Genomic DNA, 17574 nt, shown 5'->3' with positions numbered 1-17574 from the left:
CATTTAGTCTTGAAAGAAAAACTTTTTGGTAAGAACAAAACAGAAAATTTCAAAAAGCAGGTAGAAAAGAAAACCAACGCGGAGGTGGAGTAGTTGTTTCTGTTGTAACTGGCACCGCAGTTGTCGTTGTCTGTTCTGGAACTGTCGTTTGGACAGAAGACGGTGCCAATGATTGCGTTGTTTCTGGTGGTCCAGTGGTTGTCGCAACAACAGAACAGTTAGTTCCTGTAGGGTTTGATCCATTTTCACAGAAGCATTGTGTCCTATCTGTAACGAAGAGAAAACAAGTCGCGTAAGGCGAAAATACAACATTTAGTCAAGTAGCAGTCGAACTCACAGAATGAAACGGAACGCAATGCAATTTTTCAGCAAGACCGTATACTCGTAGCATCGTCAGTCCACCGCTCATGGCAAAGGCAGTGACATTGACAAGAAGAGCGGGGTAGTACTTGCGCTGAGAAGGATAGCACACTTTTCTGTACCTATCTTCGTTTTAACTTTCTGAGCGTGTTTTTAATCCAAACATATCATATCTATATGTTTTTGAAATGAGGAACCGACAAGGAATACGATGAAGGTGTTTTTAAATTGATTTCGACAATTTAATTTTGATAATAATTTTTATATTTTTAATTTTCAGAGCTTGTTTTTAATCCAAATATAACATATTTATATGTTTTTGTAATCAGAAAATGATGGAGAATAAGATGAACGTAAATTTGAATCGTTTTATAAAAAACATAATTTTTTTTACAATTTTCAGATTTTTAATGACCAAAGTCATTAATTAATTTTTAAGCCACCAAGCTGAAATGCAATACCGAAGTCCGGGCTTCGTCGAAGATTACTTGACCAAAATTTCAACCAATTTGGTTGAAAAATGAGAGCGTGACAGTGCCGCCTCAACTTTCACGATAAGCCGGATATGACGTCATCAAAGACATTTATCAAAAAAACGAAAAAAAAGTTCGGGGATATCAATCCCAGGAACTCTCATGGAAAATTTCATAAAGATCGGTCCAGTAGTTTGGTCTGAATCGCTCTACACACACGCACGCGCCGCACACGCACACACACACACACACACACACACACACACACACACACACACACACACACACACACACACACACACACACACACACACACACACACACACACACACACACACACATACACCACGACCCTCGTCTCGATTCCCCCCTCTATGTTAATACATTTAGTCAAAACTTGACTAAATGTAACAAGTCGCGTAAGGCGAAAATACAATATTTAGTCAAGTAGCTGTCGAACTCACAGAATGAAACTGAACGCAATGCCATTTTACTCGTAGCATCGTCAGGCCACCGCTCATGGCAAAGGCAGTGAAATTGACAAGAAGAGCGGGGTAGTAGTTGCGCTAAGAAGGATAGCACGCTTTTCTGTACCTCTCTTTGTTTTAACTTTCTGAGCGTGTTTTTAATCCAAACATATCATATCTATATGTTTTTGGAATCAGGAACCGACAAGGAATAAGATGAAAGTGTTTTTAAATTGATTTGGACAATTTAATTTTGATAATAATTTGTATATATTTAATTTTCAGAGCTTGTTTTTAATCCGAATATAACATATTTATATGTTTTTGGAATCAGCAATTGATGGAGAATAAGATAAACGTAAATTTGGATCGTTTTATAAATTTTTATTTTTTTTTACAATTTTCCGATTTTTAATGACCAAAGTCATTAATTAATTTTTAAGCCACCAAGCTGAAATGCAATACCGAACCCCGGGCTTCGTCGAAGATTACTTGACCAAAATTTGAACCAATTTGGTTGAAAAATGAGGGCGTGACAGTGCCGCCTCAACTTTCACGAAAAGCCGGATATGACGTCATCAAAGACATTTATCAAAAAAATGAAAAAAAATTCGGGGATTTCATACCCAGGAACTCTCATGTCAAATTTCATAAAGATCGGTCCAGTAGTTTAGTCTGAATCGCTCTACACACACACACACACACACACACACACACACACACACACGCACGCACACACGCACGCACGCACATACACCACGACCCTCGTTTCGATTCCCCCTCGATGTTAAAATATTTAGTCAAAACTTGACTAAATATAACAAGTCGCGTAAGGCGAAAATACAATATTTAGTCAAGTAGCTGTCGAACTCACAGAATGAAACTGAACGCAAAATTTGCCATTTTACTCGTAGCATCGTCAGGCCACCGCTCATGGCAAAGGCAGTGAAATTGACAAGAAGAGCGGGGTAGTAGTTGCGCTAAGAAGGATAGCACACTTTTCTGTACCTCTCTTTGTTTTAACTTTCTGAGCGTGTTTTTAATCCAAACATATCATATCTATATGTTTTTGGAATCAGGAACCGACAAGGAATAAGATGAAAGTGTTTTTAAATTGATTTCGACAATTTAATTTTGATAATAATTTTTATATATTTAATTTTCAGAGCTTGTTTTTAATCCGAATATAACATATTTATATGTTTTTGGACCTCGTTTCGATTCCCCCTCGATGTTAAAATATTTAGTCAAAACTTGACTAAATATAAAAAAGGAAGAAACAAGACGCGTAAAGCGAAATTAATACATCAAGTCTATCTGTCGAACTCGATAAAAATGTCCGTGATATCCGGTTTCTAAGAAAAGTTGAGGCGGCACTCTGGCAATATCAGTTTTTTAATTCAATTGATTGGAATGTTGGCCAAACAATCTTTGACCCAACTCGGACTATATAACTGCCAGAGATGGCCAAATCTAAAAACAATTAACTCGCCGGCCGGGAGAGAATCGGCAAGAAAGTGGCAAGCACGGCAGAAATGTCACTAGCCCGTTACATACCACACACACACACACACATCATGCCACAGTGATAGAATGAATGACTGTCATGTTTATTTTGCAGACGACAGACGTCCCTTCACTATAAAGTGTTTCGATACGACAACCAAAAGTTGGTTTGCATTTGACCAGAATATTTACTGGCCAGCCTTTTTACTAGCCCGGCGCATTTTTACTCGCCTCTGGCGACTGGGCGGACGATTTGGCCATCCCTGACCGGTGCGTCCCACTAGCGCTACGTGTCCTTATTTGCTACGTATCGTTTGCGCTATTTGCTATCGACACAAATTGCCAAAAACAGTAGTGCTATCGGCACGTAGAGCTATTGCCACAATTCACACATGCCATTATCACTACGTCTCAATAGAACTACGTGTCGATATCACTATTTTTGAAAAACCAATGTACTGTAGCGCTACGTGTCGATAACGCTACGTGTCGATAGCACTATACTACATGTTCAAACGGCAGACACTTCACTTTGTGAGTGCGTGTGAGTGTGTATATATATTGTCTGCATGGCTGTCTGTCGGATCTGTATGTCTGTCTGTCTCTCTCTGTGTCTCTGTGTCTCTGTGTCTCTGTCTGTCTGTCTGTCTGTCTGTCTGTCTCTCTCTCTCTCTCTCTCTCTCTCTCTCTCTCTGCACCTCTCAATCGCTCTTTCTCTGTACCTCTTTTAAATCGCTCTCTCCTTGTCTCTTCCGCTCCCCTCCCCCCCCTCTCTCTCTCCATCTGTCTTTCTGTCTTTTCTCGCTCTTTCTTTCTCGCTCGCTCTCCCCCCTCCCCCCTCTCTCCCTCTCTCTCTCTTGCATGATACCGTATATACATACACGGATGTTTTTCTGTGTGTGAGTTTGTGTGTACAATACCGTGTGTACGTATGCGTTTGTGCGTGTGTGTGTGTGTGTGTGTGTGTGTGTGCGTGTGTGTGTGTGTAATGAAGAGAGAGAGAGAGAGAGAGAGAGGGAGAGAGAGAGAGAGGCAGAGAGAGAGACAGAGTGAGTGAGCGAGTGGGCAAGAGAGAGAGAGAGAGAGAGTCACACACACACACACACACACACACACACACACACACACACACACACACACACACAAACACTGAAACAGACACACACACGCACACACATACACAGACATACAAACCAGAAGGAGTGAGAGCGAGAGAAAAAATGAGAAAGAGAGAGTCGCCAGTAAGTACTGGTATTGACACGTAGCGATAATGACACGTAGCGCTAAAAGATGTAGTGCTGTCGACACGTAGTGATAATGAACGAATGATAGCGACTCATGGACAAATTATTTGTAGCACTAATCAACGTAGCGATAGCGGCACGTAGCACAAATGACACGTAGGACAAATGACACGTAGCACAAATGACACGTAGCGCTAGCGATACGCACCCTCCCTGACTGCACGTCAGCTCTGAAGCTAAACCATTGAATAATTAGTTTGTTCATTAACATTTTTGTTCAAATCGATGTTGTACTGTGGATATTTTAATGATTTCCTTGTGTTCTTTGTCATCTAGACTTGTAAATAAAAAATGTATGCAAATAAGATCGCCTAAGCTCCTTTCGAGCATTTTGTCTTCGACTATGTCCCATCGGAAATTGGTTGAGGGGGACAAATGTTCCATTGCCTTTTTCTCTCAGGCTGAACCCTGCATAATTATACTGAATTGAAAATAAGCTCGAAATCAAGAGAATCCGTGTTCTGCAAATAAGGTTTGGCTTGTGTTACATGTACCAAGACAAACTGTCAACGCTGTCGGCTTTCGGCCGGCAAATGATTTACTTGTCTTTGTGAAAAGAATGCAGTGCGTTTAGTTTCATTCTGTGAGTTCTACAGATTGACTTAATGTTTTGATTTTGATGCACCACTTGGTTTTTTGTCTTCTTCCATTTTTTGATTTGAGTGTTTGTAGACGTTTTTTTCCATTGAGAGTTGCTGCCAGCTCGAGCCTAACATCCGCAAAATAATAAAAATGATAATGATACCACTAATAATGATAATGATATTGAGGTGACTTATGTCGCGCAAATCCTAAAATAGTTCTCAGCATCTCATAAAAGCATAACACGAAGAAATACATCTGTACACAATGCCAGATCAAATAGTTAGATACATGAGTAAACTATACTGTTCAAAAAAAGAAACGCATAGTTGCTACTTGCCAAATTTGTTTTATTTTTCGAAAAAATTAACAGAAAATCCAATATTTAGATTATTTGTTTGAAATTTGGTATGGACACAGTTGAATGCACACACAGTTCATTTGCATCTTCAAATCAATCAGTCAATCAATACGATTGGGTGCCGAGGCTGTCAAGTCAGTAGGGGGTGTGACTGCCTTGAGCAGCAACAACTGCCCGGCACCTTCTGGGCATGGACTGGATCAGATGCCGGATATCTTGCTGTGGGATGGTGTCCCACTCCTCCTGAAGTGCCTGCAATAGATCGCGGTGATTTGCCGGCGCTTCTTCTCGCCTGCGCACACGTCTGTCCAATTCATCCCAGAGGTGTTCTATCGGGTTCGTGTCTGGCGACATGGATGGCCAGGGAAGCACCTGGACATGGTGGTCGGTGAGGAACTGGGTGGTGAGTCGTGCTGTGTGCGGGCGAGCGTTGTCCTGCTGGAATATGGCATCCTGGTCAGCCAGAAGAGGAAGGGCGTGTGGGCGCAGAATTTCCTCCACGTATCGCTGGGCAGTTATGCGCCCTTGGACGTGCACCAGGGTGCTCCTTCCAGCGGTATTGATCGCCCCCCACACCATGACGCCTCCACCACCATGAACGGGTGCCTCATCCACACAGTTGGGCGCGTAACGTTCGTTTACTCTCCGGTAGACCCTCCTCCGACCATCATGTCGCTGCAGCAGGAAGTAGGACTCGTCGCTGAACCACACGTGTCTCCAGTGATTCCGGACGGTCCAGCGAAGGTGCTGGTTGCCCCACTGCACTCGGTTCTGGCGATGGCGGCGGGTGAGGACAGCTCCTCTGTGAGGTCTGCGAGCTCTCAAACCAGCTTCATGCAGGCGGTTCCGCACGGTCTGGTCCGATAATCGGTGTGGCCCGGGAAAAGCCTGGACAGAAGATGAGGCCGACAGGAAACGATTCCGGAGGTGGCGGAGCCGTATGAAGGGGTCGTGAGCAGCAGTTGTCGCCCTTGGTCTTCCCGCTCGTGGCAAGTCAGCAACGGAGCCAGTGGCTTGAAACCTGACCCACAGTCTACTGATGGTGCTCTGGGACACGTGGAAGTGCCTGGCGATTGCACTTTGACTTTGGCCTGCTTGTAAACGACCCAATGCAATTTGGCGGTCTTCTCTGCTCAATCGGGCCATCTTTCGTCGCTGAATTGTCGTCTGATTTGTTTGTGGCGAACAATCCGCTTTTATGGGTTTTGGAAGACATGGTGAGAGCTCAATATTCCCCGAGTTTCACGAGATTACACTGAAGCATGACGAGTGGTCATGCCAAATGAGCAATTTTGACATTGTAGCCACTGATAACGCATGCGTCACGTGCAGAGCTCACTTGTGGCAATGGACGAAAGGTCGACGACCAGATAAACATTTTCTGCAGTTTGGTGGATATCCTTGTAGCCATATAACTAAATTAACCAAATATTACAAGCTATGCGTTTCTTTTTTTGAACAGTATAATACAATTTATAACGTTCTCTACACACACACACGGATTTAAAAATACATTGCCGTGGATTTTTGCAGGCATGCAAAATGTGCATTTTAGATTTGAGCAAACTTATTTTTGGTCTCTAGCCTCGATAGGAGAAAATGACCTTACTTTTCTTATATTTAGAGCCTTTTTTTCAATGTGCATAGGGTTAAATCTATACACACTAAAGGTTATAATTTTATGTCTTGAAATTATGACATTTGAACAGATTATGTTCTTTATAAGTCTCTCTGTGCATAATGTCTGTACATTCTGAACATATGCAGCTGAATTCACAAACTTCAAAACTCCCGAGCCTAGATTAAGAAACTCAACATTCCCAAAATGAAAAGGTGGTATGAATTTGTTATTGCATGTTGTAAAGTATCCTTTGCTCCAGTATCAGACGTTAAAAACAGATTTTGTAAAAAAAACACGTGTGTGTTATCACATATGTGTACAGTACAAGTATAGCCTAGTGTATACATTTTTATCATACCTGTAGTGCTGCAGCATTTAGCCGTACCCAAAGATCCATTGTTGTTGGAATTGTCACAGCATTGTGACGTGTGCTCTACTGTAAACGAACTATCAGGACACTGAGCGGTGGTGGCAACCATCATTGTGCAGACAGCTAGTAGCCACAAGACGTTGGATACTGCCATGGCGAAGCTTAGGGATGAATTTTAACACGGTTCTTGTCCAGCAGGCTGCTACGGCGTGTGTGACTTGGTGATCCAAATTCGGCAGGGTTTTATACTAGAAGACAGTAGTTTGAAACCATTGTCCGCTTAATCGGATTCTCGTCTTTCTTTGTGAGTGAAAGTACCTCCTGCCTTTCTCCTCTTGTGCTCTTATGTTTTCATTTCTGTTTCAAATATTGCAAGCGTAATAAGGCAGCATCCATGCACTTCTTGGGTGTACTGAATTGAGTGTACTGACTCATTGTGATAAAAGTGAACTGCGTATTTTTCTCTTACTGCGTATTCTTAGTCATTTGCAGTAAACAAGCTAAGTTCTACTCTATTTTCTTTTACCTGCGCGTGCCCGCCCTTTCAAGCCTGGCTGGGCAGACCCGCACAGTTCTCTGCTGCAGCAGAAACGGGCCTGGCGCGCTCACAAAACTTTCATCATTGTATCTCCGCTACACGAAAAATTGCCTTTGTGCAAGAAAATTACTTAATTTTATTTTTGTGTTTACTTTACAGAAATGCACATATTGCCATTTGTCAGTGTCCGTACTTTTTGTGCGTATTATTGTATGAATCAAATGAAGTAAATAGCCAAGGCCATGAGCTGATAGAATTTAGTATGACCATAGAAAATGTAGCACATAGCTTTGTCAATTATAATCTGATAAAGTCTTTAGAAAAAATACCGACGATGAATTTTGTATCATCATCACATTTAAATTAAAAAACTGCTTGTATCCGGGTGCAAAGGTTAATGTCGACGTCTTGTTACAGCTGTTTTCCTTTTCAAAAATAATCCATACAAGGGGTTACTTGTCTGGTGTATACTGAGATTAAATCGCATTTGTAAGGTGCATTATTCTTGTCTATCCTTGAAAGGAATAAGTTTAAAAATATTTTTGTCATTTTTGAGTATACATGATTGAAATAAGTTCGTGTTTATAATCACTTTCCTTTCAAAAGTGCGTTTACTATTGACATTTAGTTAAGGGAAACATTAAGCCCAAGACTGACATCATTCAGAGACCAAGTTGAATGAAAGTTTGTCCGTGGACGGAAAAATAATAATCATGGAAAAAAGGAGGACAGAAATGAAGACAAATATGGAATGAGGTAGTGTCGTGTAAAAATCCAGGAAGTATTCAAACACTAAAGCTTTTGAGAAGGTTAAACGAACAGTTTTGTGTGATAAATTAGAAATGGGCAGTATTAACATGATAAACATGCATGATATGCAGACATCCTTTTTGTTATGCTGGGCAGCTAGGCTACAGCAAACAGATTTTCAAAATTGGAAATTAGTTCCAAGACATTATTATGACGTTCTTGGAAGTCGTCTGTGTTGTTTTCAATCAACTGCCACCCCGAGACAGTTTGTAGGCCTGATGAGAATAAAATCGAAATTTTGGCAACATGTTTTAAAAAAATGGATTGAGAATAGACATTTGTTTTTTGTAGAAAAAGAACGATTTATTGATCAATGTTTGTGGAATAATGCAGGTATTGTTTTTAAAAAGAATGTTTTGTGTTTTGAAAATTGGATTAAAGCTGAGGTGAATGTTGTACGTGATATATGGATAGACGGTAATATTGTCCCGTATGAACAGATTTGTACCACTGTTGGTTATAGCGCCACACGGCTTTTTGAGTATAATGCTTTGCACACGGCCCTCCGCGCGCGTGCACTGCGAGAGGACACAGCTAACGGAAACACGAGCGACGAATCTGGGACCTGTCTACAAGACCTGTTAAAAAAAACTTCCCCCAAACAGTTCCGCGCTATTTTAACAAATGCAAAAGCAAGCGTACCCTGCTCTGTACAATTCTGGTTACATAAATATAATAATTATTTGCATTGACGAGAAATATTGGCTCTTGGCAATTAAATGTACAAGCGAGGAAAGATTAAAGTTGCTTCAATGGAAAATATTACATAATATTTACCCCACAAACATTTTACTCCACAAGATGAAGTTGAAAGAAAATAATTTGTGTAGTCTTTGTAACGAAATAGATTATATTGAGCACTTTTTTTTGAAATGTAGAAAAATGAGGTTATTTTGGGAACATGTTATTAGATGTATTTTTGTTAATACGAAAGAAAATGTTATATTAACAGAACATGATGTATTGTTTGGTTATTTACCAGGAATGATTACCCCAACAAACAAAATTATAAATCATATTTTGTTGATAGCAAAAATGTGTATCAGCAAGTTTAGATATGGTAGGCCTATTAGTCAGTCGGCTAAGGACCGTTTTGGTTACTTTTTGGTGTCACGTTAGCAAACACATTTTTCTGATAGATTTTAACACCACAACACTAAATCTAAAGTCGTGGGGCAATATTCCAAACCATCGGTGAGAAAAACGTTGGTTTGTGTGTATGTTTTCCTTCTTTGGCGTTACTATTCTCGTTTAGAGGGTTGGGTTCATAAAACGTACATAAAACTTAAACCGCTTGACAGAAATTCTATAACTGTAAATCATTCAAAAGGGAAGGCATTCATGTACATGTTTGTGCCACTTAAAATGACGTCATTGTCTGTTTGTGCCTGTAGTTTTGACGTAATTCAGTAGGCTAAAAATAATCATAATGAGGCAAGTAATCGGCTTTGGTTATCAGTGTAAAACATTTGAACAGTTCCAAGAAATGAAACATACACATGTTAAATTTAAAAGAATAAGTAAGGCAAATTAAAAAGAGCATCTTAATATCATTTGCAGGTTTAAACCTTTTGATTGTGAGTAGTTTCAACGCCGTATATTCGGCTATACTGATAGCGCGCTGACGCCAGGTGTAAACAAAGCGTCGTCACCAACTTCACGGAAAGTGTCCCCCATTCAAAACAAAATGTGTCTCTTTGAAACCACGTACAGCTTAAATTCATAATTGTGGGAATGAGTAAGGTTTGTATTTAGTACATGTTTGTTTTTCAACGAGAAATATACACGTTAACGAACATACGAACCGATTTGCTGTAGATCTGTCCTCACTCAAGCATGTTCGCCCAGTTTCATCCCATCTTACACGCCTCTTTGTCAATAAATAGCCTGACAAGCCAAACTATTATGTTCATTGATGTGTCCTGCGTTGATATGTGAAATATCAACATTCAAAACGGTCTGTATTGTGCAAACATTTAAAAAGAGATGAAGCAGTCAAAATTGTGAGGTAGCGCACCGCCGCAATCAACACATTCTACCTAGCCAACAATCGCTTGGCGGTACGGCAGCGTACACTCGGTACGGTATAGCCTTGAATATACGGGGTGGTTCAAGGTAGAATCTGTTGGCAAACGTTATATTCCTTTCGCTCTGTCTTCGTTATATTTACTTTTTGTTGTTGAGGGTTGTATTTCTTGGACGCACAAAACTCGATTTTTTTTATACCTATATAGTTTCTTTATGTATATACGCTTACCACATGGGAACACCCCAAGTGCTCTCCACAGAGAGCGAGCATTTGTCAAACAATATATTTCGCATGGACGTACAGGTATAGATTGGAAGCCTTGTTATCACGTTAGAATTAATTAATTTTTTTTAATGTAGAGAATAAAACTTATGGACAGCTTGTAAGACAAACATTGTTACAACACAAAATAATTCTTTTACCGTCGAGAAAAAGCCAGACAATTCAAACCTATGATAGTAGGGAGCCTGGTTGTAGAGCGTTTGGGTCGCGGAATTAAGGGTTTTGCATGTTTTAACATAAACTCACGCACGCACGCACGCACGCACGCACGCACACACACACACACACACCCACACACCCACACACACACACACACACGCACACACACACACACACACACACACACACACACAGTTACACACACACAACAAACACACACAACAAACACACACACGTACGCACGCAGTAACACACAAAGACACATACATAAAAATAAACACACAGACAGACAAAATGACAGACATACACACAGTGAGACAAAACGACACAGAAACACGCACGCACGCACGCACTTACGCACGCAAACAAAGACGTAGAGATGCTTAGAGAGAAACACTTACGCAACCAAAAAAAACACGCACACAAACACACAGACAGACTTTGTTCTTGGTAGAGAAATGCATTTCTTTCTGTATCGCTTTCCCTTTAAGTGAAGCTACCTCGCAGAGAGAGAGAGAGAGAGAGAGAGAGAGAGAGAGAGAGTGACAGAGAGAGAGAGAGAGAGAGAGAGAGAGAGAGAGAGACAGAGAGAGACAGAGAGAGACAGAGAGACAGAGAGACAGAGACAGAGACAGACAGACTGATAGACAAACAGAGGGAGAGACAGAAAGACGAACACACAGACAGACAGAGACAAACACACACACACAGAGACACACAGACAGACTTTAACAGTGGTTCACTATTGTACGTGCAATTAATTTTGTTAAGGCCAAAAAAAAAAATTTGTCTGTTTCTGGTCACCCGACCGACCCTAAATTTCGGCGCCGACCCTAAACTTTTTTTTTCCAAACTCAAAAATTTTTATTTATTTTTTGGTGGTAAAGGACAGGGTGAGAAAATGAACAACAAAAACGTGTGAAAACGAAAGTCCGCTGACGATTTGTAAATGTGTTGAGTGTCTTGTCTCTATGTATAGTGAATCTAGTCTCTTTGCGCGATTTTTAAAGTTAGTTTTATTGGTCTACATTTGGGGGTAAAAAAAAAATAAAAAAATAAAAAAAATCCCGACCTACCGACCCTATTTTTTTTAGCCATGTTACCAGAAACAGACAATTTTTTTTTTGTTGGCCTAAACCACACGTTACGTTCACCACTGCGTGTTTTCTGTATTGCTTTTCTCTTTTAGTGCAGCTACCTCGCAGAGAGAGAGAGAGAGAGAGAGAGAGAGAGAGAGAGAGAGACAGACAGACAGACAGACAGACAGACAGACAGACAGACAGACAGACAGACAGAGAGAAAGAGAGAGAGACAGACAGAGACAGACAGACAGACTGATAAACAGACAGAGGGAGAGACAGACAGACGAACACACAGACAGACAGAGACAAACACACAAACAGAGACACACAGACAGACTTAAAAATTGGGTCACTATTGTATGTGCAAGTTATTTTGTTAAACCACACGTTACGTTCACCACTGCGTGTGTAACCATGTAAAAAGTTACCATCTTTTTAGATGTGTTTACTTGCATTGTAATCCTGGGGGGGGGGGGGGGATATAGATGTATGTAACGCGCAATACATGCCTTTTAACTGACTAAAATTGGAATTTTCATTTGAAGACTAGCATAGCAGTGTGACACGTGGTTCATTCGTTAATACCTTATTACAAAAAGAAAAGGAGAACGGCACTGACGCAACCGGAAATAAAATTTACCAATGAAATGCTACCATCAATTTAGGAATCAATGCGATGTAAGTTATCCTAAAACTGTCGTATGATCACGACATCGTTTAGCATTTAGGATCAAATGGTGCCAATGTGTCCACAATGCACTAATCACAGACAACAGTTATACGCTTTACGTACATGTAACTCTCCAATTGACATTTTCTGCCACTTGAAACAAATGACTTTCGAAGGAAAATTAACTCCAATATATAAATATTATGCATGAATTTTAATATTTACTTGCACTTTTTGAAAATAAAGCTTTTTCTACGATAAGGTGTTTACCCCCTAAATGTATAAGTCATCCGGTAGAAAAACCGGAAGTATCGTGTTCAAAGCATATGTATATGTTTAAAAAGTTAATTGTGTTAATGTAGAACATCCTGTCGATGTATATGTTTAGGTTTTGAATACTTTAGGGGAAAAGCATAGCCAATATTCATTCATCTTCAACTAACACCCCTAATCTCAGGGCCCATTTTGTTAGTGGGGGTAGGGTTTCAATCAGTCAAAAATCACTTTCATTCAATATTTTCTGCCATTTCAAATACATACACGTAATTGCAAAATGTCTTGAATTTTAAGATGCTTTAACTGACTATACCAAGAAAACCTGCACTTTTTGCAGAATGAGTTTTTTGTCCATGATTTATGTTTAAAAATGTCAATTCTTACCGCAAAAAAATGATAACGGTTGCCTCACCAGAGGGCACGCACCTACGACGAGAATCGTGTCTGCCAATTGAAATGCATATATTTTGAAATAAGGGGAATCATAACATATTTCACTGTAAAGTGTCTCACTCTAATACCTTCTGGGTTCATGGTGTATTTGGTTAAGTGAATTGCAGATAAGGCTTTTTGAAAATGACAGCTATACATTTATTTTATTAAAACTGAAACTGGTGGAGTGAAAAACAGACATGTTCTGAAGAAGTCGTACTAACATCGTTTATGGGCTTGAACTTCACAGTTTGCGTGTTATCTTTTAAAGAAAACCCGTTTTCATTGCTAACAATGACCTAATTTACAAATATGTATCGGTCGGTCATAGTCGCGTTTTTTTTAGAGAGGTAGTGTACAAAATGTCGTTTTTTTACGTTTCAATTACATGTCCCTTATTTCAGTCATATATCAATCAATAAGTAAATGCGCATACTTCTATTAAACGTTACTTTCACTTTAAGATCGCTTCTAACATTTAGTATAATTTCTGACAAATGCACGCTATGTAATAATTTGATAACATTATTGACGTCATGTGGTAAAACCGGAAAATTGAATTATTTTGCGATAGCAAAATCCTTTTACAATGATCACTTTCCTTTTATAACGAGGTGATCTTTAATGTTATGGGTAAAAATCGAACAGATTGAACCAAATTATCCTTTTTCAAGCCTGTGTATGTGTAAATTCTTTTTCACTTCGACTCGGTTCGGTTTTCGGAGTTGATTCAGAATCATCCATTATGTAATGTATATGACTGTTGTTTTCCTCGGTAAATTAACAATTGTTGATGTTAAATAATTCTAGCTGTGAGAATAATCAATTTTTAAGATGTTTCTGATTGCGGTTTTAACCAGGCGTTCGGTTAGCTATACATATCGATTGAGAAAATGGCATTTCCTGTTTTGTCGTCCGCATGTTATACAGATGTTGTTAAAAATAAAACTGTGTATACGAATTAGGCATTTTACTTGCTGTCTGATGGCAACAATATTTAGCTTTCGTTTAAGGTATAATTTGCTTATATCCGTATGCCGTCAAGCGGTACATGACGTTTTTTTTTGTAACCTACCCCCTGCGTCATGGCTGCATTTTTGCAGAATATGGGTTATGCTAGGAAAACGCTTCTCATTCTTAGGTGGTTGGGTTTAGCCATTTGTCGTTTACCTAACTGTGGCTGCAAATAAAACGAACTTTCCAAAAAATATAATATCTAATGTGACCCCCCAAAGTAACCCTCCCACTATAGCCAGCCAGGTGACTATATTGATTTAAATATAATGTTTAATTGCGAATAAGGGTTGAAACGTTTGAGTATTTTGTAAATGAAAATGATTAAGTATATGTGCATATGCATGGGTGGGCCATTAAAAGTGTCCACATTTTGTTTTGCAATAACTGAGATAGAAATTATCATTTTACAACATGTTTCATTCCACATAGACTACAATGTTAAAGATTTGTATGCATACAATCTTATCAAAATCTATGCATTTTCAGAGTCACAGAGTCAATAGTTGATGATGTGCTCAATCCATGCTCCGCGTTGTTGAATGACAGCTGCAAGACGAACGTTGAAGTTGTCCACAACCCTTGTAAGCATCTCTGCAGGAATCCTTCTGATCTCTCTTCTGATGCTTTCTTTCAGTTCTTCACTTGTCCTTGGATTGCCTGTGTACACTCTTTCTTTCAAATAACCCCAAAGAAAATAGTCAGCAGGGTTCAAGTCTGGTGAGTATGGAGGCCAGGGATTGCCTGTGTACACTCTTTCTTTCAAATAACCCCAAAGAAAATAGTCAGCAGGGTTCAAGTCTGGTGAGTATGGAGGCCAGGGATTGTCTGTTCGGCGAGAAAGAAGTCTGTCGCCGGGGAAGTGTTGCCTCAAGTACTCAAGAGTTCTGTTTGAGCAATGAGGTGGTGCTCCGTCTTGCTGGAAGACAACTGTGTAGATGTCAATGTTCCTCCTTCTTCAGATGGCTGGAATAAACTTCTTTTGTAGCATTTCGATGTAACGTTCGGAATTCACAGTCACAGGATTTCCGTTATTGTCTTCAAAAAAGAAGGGCCCAACAACCCCTCCTTTGCCAATTGCGCACCACACTGTTACTTTTTCGCGGCTCAGTGGTGGCTGGATGTGTTCATGGGGCTGATTAGGTGCCCAAAATCTCATGTTTTGTTTGTTGACATGTCCACTCAAATGAAAATGGGCTTCATCGCTGAAGAAAATGAGGTCGAGAACTCCTGGGTTGTTTTCAATTCTTTCAGAAATGCTTTGACTGAATTCTAACCTTTCTCTTTTGTTTGCATCAGTTTGTTGTTGGAGAATTTGTATCTTGTACGGAAACAATCCTAAGTCTTTGTGTATGATCCTTCGTACAGATGTCCTCGAGATACCGACTTCCTGTGACAGCCGCCTTGTTGATTTTCGTGGGGATTCCTGCAAACGGTCCCTTACTGCTTCAATGTTAGCTGGACTTCTAGCAGAAAATGGTCGACCACTATGTCCTTTATTGTTATCTGCGAGACTACCAGTGTTCCTGAATTTATCCACGAGGCGCTTCACAGTTCTCGCACATGGACAGTGTGTGCCAGGGAACTCTCTCCGAAAAGCGCGCTGGGCGAGAACCACAGAATTGGTAGCAAAGTAAAGTTCAACGATTTTGGTCCTTTTCCTGTACTGGAATGCGATCCATTCAGGCTTTAAAAGAATTCTAAGATGCTTGTCTCAAATTCTATCTGAAACAAAAAAGAAAATATCACTTTACAGGAAAAATATGAACAAATTAAATGTGGACACTTTTTATGGCCCACCCTGTGTGTGTGTGGATTCATGATTATGTTGATGTCGCAAATTTTGACACCGCAGACACAACCGCATAGATTAATACATTCTTGTCCATTTATGTATTATAAGAATTCGCTCCAAAAGTAAATGTTAAATGTGCTGTGCCACAGATTAATGTACAGTTAAACATACAGATACCAAGTGTGTTATATAATGTTATTGTTAATCGATTAAAAGGGCACGCTTAAGCGTCTTCCCAAAAGTTTTAAAAAAATAATAAAATTAAGCCCAAGACTGGCATCATTCAGAGACCAAGTTGAATGAAAGTTTGTCCGTGGACGGAAAAATAATAATCATGGAAAAAAGGAGGACAGAAATGAAGACAAATATGGAATGAGGTAGTGTCGTGTAAAAATCCAGGGAGTATCTTCTGTTCCACCTTTACTTCATATGGACAAAATGTGCGTCGTTCAGCCAATGAAATTTACCCCATACCTGCTGAGACATCTAGTGCTCTGTCACCTGCGGCCAACGTGCTCATATGTCCGGTAGCAATATTGGGGTTGTACATTGACTAAAAAAAAAAGCATCAGTATCAGCGCAATATATTAGCAGCCTTTGTATCGATATTTCCAACGATATATCGGCAACCTTATTTTACGGAATGACAAATCCAAGCGCAACCAGAAACATGTCTATTTTGTGTCTGAAAAAGACCATAAGAAAACAGCGAAAGTCTTGCAAGTGAACTGTAGTCATAATGCCAAAGTGTTCGGTGGCACATGCGTCTTTGTGACACATTTTCGTTCACACCCGATTCAGAAAAGATCTCAATATGCAGCTAATCGAAAAACAGAATCGATACGTTAATAATTATGAAATATGTAAAGAGACTAGGGCCCGACTAGGAAGGAGTTAACTTACAAGACTAGAACAAGTTTACATTACAACATTGTCCCTCCAGATAGACCTCCACACACTTGTTTCACCTGTGCCGTGGAGCTTTATTCCCGTTGCTGCAGAAGCTTTTGTATTGCAACCGTTGGATGTCCTCAAAGGCAGTCATTACGTCATTGTCCGTTTCATAGAGCTCACCCCTGAGGTAGATTTTCATGTTTGTAAAAATAATATTACCGTTTAAGGGTGCCATGTCTGGCGAATGCAGCGGATAGTTAACGACCTAAGGCATTAATGATTTGTTGCGATTGAAATAACGGACTTTCGGCAGTGGCGCTGTCTTACTGTCTGTCTTACACTATGCCAAATATCCTTGTGCATAAGAACATGCTGTGTTCGGCAAAAAAAAGAGACGAATGGACAGGAACAAATGTTGAAAATTCGAAGCCTTACCAATCCTTGCGAATGTTTTACGAATGGTTGTGAGGGCTTGCGAATTTCTACCGATCATTGCAAATGCATACACATCCATATACGAATTTCTTGCGGATGTATTACGAACGTTGC

The 17574-nt window shown here is 39.9% G+C and overlaps 1 protein-coding gene across 2 annotated transcripts in view; it reads right to left on the bottom strand.

Annotated features, from left to right (window-relative positions):
* Positions 1 to 17574, bottom strand: part of LOC138959096 (uncharacterized) — a 73046-nt gene that overhangs the window by 13336 nt on the left and 42136 nt on the right. The window contains exons 1-2 of one of the 2 annotated variants that reach the window (XM_070330450.1): positions 7033 to 7381; positions 79 to 267 (exon numbers count right to left, since the gene is read on the bottom strand). The exons of the other annotated variant lie outside the window; for it this stretch is intronic. Of the exons in view, the coding sequence (XP_070186551.1) occupies positions 79 to 267; positions 7033 to 7198 (355 nt within the window). The 5' untranslated portion in view covers positions 7199 to 7381. Of the gene's footprint in view, positions 1 to 78; positions 268 to 7032; positions 7382 to 17574 lie in introns of those variants that run through there. 2 annotated transcript variants of the gene reach the window in all.

Source organism: Littorina saxatilis, linkage group LG2 (assembly GCF_037325665.1).
Source record: "Littorina saxatilis isolate snail1 linkage group LG2, US_GU_Lsax_2.0, whole genome shotgun sequence".
Lineage (NCBI taxonomy): Eukaryota > Metazoa > Mollusca > Gastropoda > Littorinimorpha > Littorinidae > Littorina > Littorina saxatilis.
Note: the sequence above shows the minus strand (reverse complement) of the source record. Positions and strands in the feature narration are given on the sequence as shown.